Source organism: Phyllobates terribilis, unplaced genomic scaffold (assembly GCF_046119375.1).
Source record: "Phyllobates terribilis strain yellow unplaced genomic scaffold, ASM4611937v1 Scaffold_7__3_contigs__length_470593459, whole genome shotgun sequence".
Lineage (NCBI taxonomy): Eukaryota > Metazoa > Chordata > Amphibia > Anura > Dendrobatidae > Phyllobates > Phyllobates terribilis.
This window is the reverse complement of record NW_027362767.1, coordinates 169,548,264-169,555,416: the sequence shown is the minus strand read 5'-3', so window position 1 is coordinate 169,555,416 and position 7,153 is coordinate 169,548,264. Positions and strand designations below refer to the sequence as shown.

The 7,153-nt window shown below is 42.8% G+C and overlaps 1 protein-coding gene across 1 annotated transcript; it reads left to right on the top strand.

The window, feature by feature from the left end:
* Positions 1 to 2,177: 2,177 nt before the first annotated feature.
* Positions 2,178 to 4,252, top strand: LOC141155444 (uncharacterized). Its single transcript, XM_073642308.1, has 2 exons — positions 2,178 to 2,407; positions 2,619 to 4,252. The coding sequence occupies exons 1-2, from the start codon at positions 2,206 to 2,208 to the stop codon at positions 4,250 to 4,252; spliced, it is 1,836 nt and encodes a 611-aa protein (XP_073498409.1). The 5' UTR covers positions 2,178 to 2,205.
* Positions 4,253 to 7,153: the final 2,901 nt, after the last annotated feature.

Sequence of the window (7,153 nt, the reverse complement as noted above, 5' to 3'; positions counted from 1 at the left end):
CATCTAGCTGTGAAAAAATATTTCGGCTTGTAGCAGTGTGTGGGACTTGTTCTATTAGTCCATCTATACCAAGCTCCACCAGGTTGCAAATTAAAAATAATTTTTATCTGCATCTAGCTCTGAAAAAATATTTCGGCTTGTAGCAGTGTGTGGGACTTGTTCTATTAGTCCATCTATACTAACCTCCACCAGGTTGCAAATTCAATATAATTTTTTTCTGCATCTAGCTCTGAAAAAGTATTTCGGCTTGTAGCAGTGTGTGGGACTTGTTCTATTAGTCCATCTATACTAACCTCCAACAGGTTGCAAATTCAATATAATTTTTTTCTGCATCTAGCTCTGAAAAAATATTTCGGCTTGTAGCAGTGTGTGGGACTTGTTCTATTAGTCCTTCTATACCAAGCTCCACCAGGTTGCAAATTAAAATTAATTTTTATCTGCATCTAGCTCTGAAAAAATATTTCAGCTTGTAGCAGTGTGTGGGACTTGTTCTATTAGTCCAGCTATACCAAGCTCCACCAGGTTGCAAATTGAAAATAATTTTTATCTGCATCTAGCTCTGAAAAAATATTTCGGCTTGTAGCAGTGTGTTGGACTTGTTCTATTAGTCCATCTATACCAAGCTCAGCCAGGTTGCAAATTAAAAATAATTTTTTTCTGCATCTAGCTCTGAAAAAATATTTGGGTTTGTAGCAGTGTGTGGGACTTGTTCTATTAGTCCATCTATACCAAGCTCCACCAGGTTGCAAATTAAAAATAATTTTTATCTGCATCTAGCTCTGAAAAAATATTTCGGCTTGTAGCAGTGTGTGGGACTTGTTCTATTAGTCCATCTATACCAAACTCCACCAGGTTGCAAATTAAAAATAATTTTTATCTGCATCTAGCTCTGAAAAAATATTTCGGCTTGTAGCAGTTTGTGGGACTTGTTCTATTAGTCCATCTATACTAACCTCCACCAGGTTGCAAATTCAATATAATTTTTTTCTGCATCTAGCTCTGAAAAATATTTCGGCTTGTAGCAGTGTATGGGACTTGTTCTATTAGTCCATCTATACCAAGCTCCACCAGGTTGCAAATTAAAAATAATTTTTATCTGCATCTAGCTCTGAAAAAATATTTCGGCTTGTAGCAGTGTGTGGGACTTGTTCTATTAGTCCATCTATACCAAGCTCCACCAGGTTGCAAGTTAAAAATAATTTTTATCTGCATCTAACCCAGCCAATACTTTTGGGCTAATACCACAGTTTTTACACTCAGCTCTGCTCGGTTCCCATCCATTGCTTTTTGTGCAAACAACTCCAGAGTTGTGAATTAATTAACCACCAAAATGAGTGGAAAATGGCCTGCTGCTGGTGGAAAGGGGAATAGGCATGTTGGGAAGGGAAAAAAAGGTTGTGTCCGTGGGGTAGGTGTTAAAGCAACAGTAACATCTGCAGAAGAAAGACCGTCTTTCAGCCAAACTAAGATGTCTACTTCTTTTAGCGGACAATGTGATACGATCCCTTTCTTGCGGCCATGCCAATCATTACAAATTCCAGATGAGGCACAAAAACAGCAGGTGCTTTAACGGATATCAGGGTGGATAAAAATCAATGTTTTTTTTAAAAAAATCGGATTTTTTTGATTTAAATCGGATTTTTTTCAATAAACTGCTTTTTGAGGAAAATATTTTACCATCCAAAGGTTCTTCCATCATGAGATAAAGCTGAGTTGTTTAACTCAGTAGAATAAAGGCTGTATATGTGAAACATTCACAATGCCATGCTCTTCCAGAGGTTTCTGTAGGATTAGTGGGCAGTTTCTCGCCTATATTATCACAGACGCTCGCTTTACTTACGCAGTTCTCAAAACTGAATTTGACTCCGCAGAGGTCCCAGCCTCTTCTTCACGGCAAAAATGTTACAACATGAACAGAGTTGAGAAAAAGACCTTAATCCTATTGTTCTACAAACCTATGAATACAGAATCAACCCCTTCAGTGCCAAGTCCAAGAAGTTAGACAATATGTTTCTGATTGTTTGGAGTGGAATAGATCTGCACAACACAAGAAGAATGTGAATCTAAGTGTGAGGAGGAGGAAGGGCAAACAGACAAGAAAATGAAAGTGAAACTTTGAGCACAATACTGCAGCATAGCCACAGACAGACAAGTCTGGATCTGTTTGTGTGTACGATCTGAGGTTTATTACATTCTTTCCTTATAATGGTAGCAGGCCGTAAAAGAGACCCAGTTTATGAATATTTTAATGAAGCTCCTTCGCCTATCGGTAAGGCAGGCATGCGTGCAAAATGCAAACGATGCAACAAAGAGATGCAAGGCCTGGTGGCGCGAATGAGGCAACATCATGAGAAGTGCGGTGATGAAGATGACCAAAGAAACACTTCTGAACAGGCAGGATCTGTTGGTAAACATTTTTATTGAATCCTATTTCTAAAGACTGAACTGTCTTGTGTGAGAAAAATTATATTTCTTATTATTAATGCATGTTACTGTCATTTGGTACAGTTATGAAGAAAAACAAATATTCCTTTTGGGGCAGGGGCAGTGATGTGTTGTGTACAATAAGCAGAAATTGTAGAAACAATAAAATAACAGCATTGACTTTTTTTGTTTAGGGGAATTCATGGATTCTGGAAACTATCCACCTCCAAGATCACCATCATCCTGTTCTACAGTTTCAGAGTTATCCATCCAGGATAGTGCTTCATTAGCAGCAGCATCATCATCAGACACCCACAGCCACATATCACCATCACCCAAAAGGAAGAAAAAACCTTTACCTCCTGGAACCACCATAGATAGGTTTGTGATAAGAACTAGCAGATTAGAAAAAGAGTTGATTGATGAAAAAATTGCCCAGTTTATTTATGCAATGAACTCTTCTTTCCGTCTGACTGAGAACCCACATTTCATTAATATGGTTCAGTCACTGAGACCAGGATACAGTCCACCCAGCAGAGCTGATGTTGCAGGGAAACTGCTGGATCAAGTGTATGACAGAGAAATGGAGCAATGTGCAACAGCTCTGGAGGGTAAAATTGTTAACCTAAGTATTGATGGGTGGAGTAATGTCCACAATGATCCTATTGTATGTGCTTGTATAACAACAGAAGAAGGTAAAGTCTTCCTTGCACAAACAACTGATACGTCAGGAAATGCACACACAGCAGAATACTTACAAGAAGTGGCAGTAAAAGCTATAACAACATGTGAACAAAAATTCAAATGTCTAGTACGCAGTTTGGTCACTGACAATGCTGCAAACGTATCCAAGATGAGAAGAAATTTAGAAGAGCAGGGAGGGAATACAAAGCTGCTAATAACATATGGTTGCAGTGCTCATTTGCTGCACCTCTTAGCCAAAGACTTAAGTGTTCCAGAAATAAAGGCTAATGTTGTTGAAATTGCTAACTACTTCCGTAATAATCATTTTGCTGCAGCAGCTCTGAAAAGGATGGGTGGAACCAAGCTAACGCTCCCACAAGATGTTAGATGGAACTCTGTGGTGGACTGTTTTGAGCAGTATATCAAAAACTGGCCTATTCTGATGACACTTTGTGAAGAAAATCGAGATAAAATAGATGGCACTGTCACGTCCAAAATCCTCAACATTGGGCTTAAGAGAAATGTTGAACATATGCTGAGCTTCCTGAAACCCATCTCTCAAGCTTTAAACAAAATACAGAAAAATAGCTGCTTTATTGCGGATGCTGTTGAAATTTGGAAGGAACTGAGTGAACACTTAAAAACAGAACTACACATGGACAGAATTAAATTACCAGCAGTAAACAAACGAATGGGACAAGCACTGACTCCAGCTCATTTTTTGGCAACTATTGTCAATATCCAATATCAGGGTCAAAACCTAAGTGCTGAGGAAGAGGAGTTAGCTATGACATGGGTATCCAGCAATCATCCATCTTTAATGCCAACTATAATAAACTTCAGAGCTAAGGGGGAACCATTCAAGAAATATATGTTTGCTGAAGATATTTTAAGGAAGGTCACACCAGTAAACTGGTGGAAGTCACTTAAGCGCTTGGATTTAGAGACTGTTCAAGTAATGATTTCACTTTTAACAGCAGTAGCTTCTTCTGCAGGCGTTGAAAGAATATTCTCTTCCTTTGGACTCATTCATTCTAAATTGAGAAATCGGTTGGGACCCAATAAAGCAGGAAAGCTTGTTTTTCTTTTCCAGATTATGAATAGGAACAAAGAAGAAGATGATGATGTAGATGACGACGAGTGAGCTACAGAGGACAGCAGGGACAGTAGTATTTAAGTTTTTCATGTGTCGGCTGAGCTGACAGTCTAAGTTTCTTAAAATATATATTTTGTTTAGCCAAATTAGTTAACAAACATGGATGTTTGTTTAAGCAAATAACTTATGCTGTAATGTTGTTATTGTTTCAGTTGAATAAATCTATTTAAATTGTTATTAAGGTCAGGATTATTTTTCTCCTTCCTAAGTACAACAGAACAGTGGTGTCCAAATATGAATGATTAACCCATTAAACTGAGGAGAAAAAAGTAATATAAAAAGTGATTCTAAAAATCTTCATCTACTTGCATGTTAAAGTAAAGTAGCAAGAACTAGTTTAGGTAGAAACTTTGATTTAAATCAAATCCACCCTGACGGATATCAAGTGCTCCTTTAAGTGGGCTCTCCTCCACCTCAACTTCAACATCACAAATACTCCAGTCCTCAGAGGTGTCACCCAAATCGCACTTGCTTCCTCACAGCTCCCAAGTCTCCGGCTGCCCGTCTGAGTATGAGGTAGAACAGATGGTTGAGTCTGTAGAGCTGTTTACTCATACTATAGCCTGGGAATCAGAGGTCGGCTCCAGAGCTTCTGTGAATCCAGATGAGGAAATGATCTGCACTGATGCCCAGAATCTTTATGAGTCGGATCCAGGACCAGACGCAGAAGGTTCTGACCATAATGTCGACCCAAGTTCCCAAACTGTAACTCCTGTTGGTGGAGACAATGAGGAAGACGATGATGAGACTCAAATACCTGATTGGAGCGACAACTTTAGTTTTTTGCCAGGGCAGGAAGAGGTTGGCTCTGAGGACGACGGGTGTGATAACACACAGCGTGATGATGACGAGGTTGGAGATCCCACTTACTGTCAACCCACAGTCAGCCAGTTGATGAGGTCAGCAGAGGAGGTGGAGGAGGATGCTAGTGACGACGAGGTCAGGTTGCGCCTTCCTGGACAGAGACGGAGTACTGGAAGCACGTCAACAACTGCATCCTCAAACAAAACTCTGCCTCTGACCACAAGTCGTGGTGGCTCTTCAGGTCACATGGGTGCTAAGCCTTGCATAGCCTGGGCATTTTTTCAGATCGATAAAGATGACCCAACTCGTGTTATCTGTAACATTTGTCAGCAAAAGCTAAGTAGAGGCCAAAAAATCCATAAGCATAAGTTGCAGTGGGAAGCTCACTGTGCTACAATGCGGCCTAGCCGGCCGGGCCAACCACCGTCTGCCATATCTTGTGCATCCGCAGCCTCTTCATCCTCTGTGACTGGGGGGGACAGCAGTCACACCTGTATTGGGACGCAGACCTGCCACCTCTTTACCCGCAACAGCCAGCGTGATTGGCCGATCATCATTTTCTTTGAAGGTGGAAACACCAGCTGGTGTTCAGCGCTGTCCGACATCGATAGCACCACCTTTGGATCAAGGCAACCTAACATGTCCGCCTGCACCTTCTTCACAGACCGGCAGTTTGCCGAGGACACCCTTCTCAACCCCGTCTAAGCACAACAGCCAGCCGTCGGTCCCTCAGATGTGGACAAGTAAAAGACCATTTCCTCCTAGCCATGAAAAAGCTAAGAGGTTAAATTTCACCATCTGCAAGCTCTTGGCTACAGAAATGCTGCCTTTCTGCCTGGTGGACACAGAGGATTTTCGAGACCTTATGTCCGTCGCAATGCCCCAGTACCAGGTGCCCAGTCGGCACTACTTCTCAAAGAAAGGTGTGCTTGCGCTCCACCAGCATGTCGCATACAACATCACCGCTTCTTTGAGAAACCCTGTGTGTGACAGGGTGCATTTCACCACAGACACTTGGACGAGTAGGCATGGACAGGGGCGTTACATGTCGCTTACTGGGCACTGGGTAACTATGGTGACAGCAGGACAAGGGGCTGCTGTCCAAGTCTTGCCGTCCCCACGAGTTGTGCGTCAATCCTCTTTATCTCGAAGTTCCTCCACTGCTTCTGCCTCCTCAACCTCCTCTCGGTCCTCCACCTGCACCCAAAGCCTGTCTGGTCATGCCACAAGCTTTCTAACTGCGCAGAAGGGATCCTGCACACCTTCTTACTATGCTGGTAGCAGGGCTCAACGTTATCAGGCAGTTTTTACTTTGAAATGTCTGGGAAATGTGAGTCACACAGCTGAGGAGTTGTGGTCAGCTCTGGAGAACCAGTTACATGAATTGTTGTCTGCACTGGACCTGAAACCAGGGAAGGCCGTGTGTGACAATGCTGCAAACTTGGGTGCGGCTCTTCGCCGGGGCAATGTCACACACGTGCCTTGTATGGCTCACGTGTTGAACCTGGTTGTCCAGCAATTTTTAGCCCACTATCCCGGACTAAATGGCCTTCTGCAGAGGGCACGGTTGCTGTGTGCTCACTTCCGCCATTCGCATCCTGCAGCTCAGCGACTTACATCTCTACAGAAGTCGTTGGGCCTGCCACTTCACCGGCTAAAATGCGATGTGCCTACCCGGTGGAATTCAACTCTGCACATGTTGCAGCGACTGTGGCAGCACCGCCAAGCCCTGGTGCAATATGTTCTGACGTATAGCCTGGGCCAACGAGATCCAGAGGTGGGGCAAATCACGCTAGAGGAGTGGTCTCAGATCAGGGACCTATGCAACCTTCTGCACAGTTTTGAAATGGTGACTTAGATGTTTAGTGCTGACGATGCCATTATCAGCATGATTATTCCGGTGATTTACATGCTGGAGCACATGTTAAACAGAATTCAGAGTCAGGTGGTGGCACAAGAGGAGGTGGAGGAAGTAGAGGACGAGGAGTTGTATGCGGAAGGGCTAATGTGACACCCCAGGGGTCTGGTTGTCACAGTGATAGAGATATTACGTCTGAGAGCAGGTGGGAGGTCCTTTGGTCAGGG

What these genes read in the sequence shown, in the direction of transcription:
- LOC141155444 (XM_073642308.1), top strand. Translation starts at nt 2,206, where the DNA reads ATGGTAGCAGGCCGTAAAAGAGACCCAGTTTATGAATATTTTAATGAA. An exon ending in TGAACAGGCAGGATCTGTTG is followed by an intron (nt 2,408 to 2,618) that starts GTAAACATTTTT and finishes TTTTTTGTTTAG; the next exon opens with GGGAATTCATGGATTCTGGA.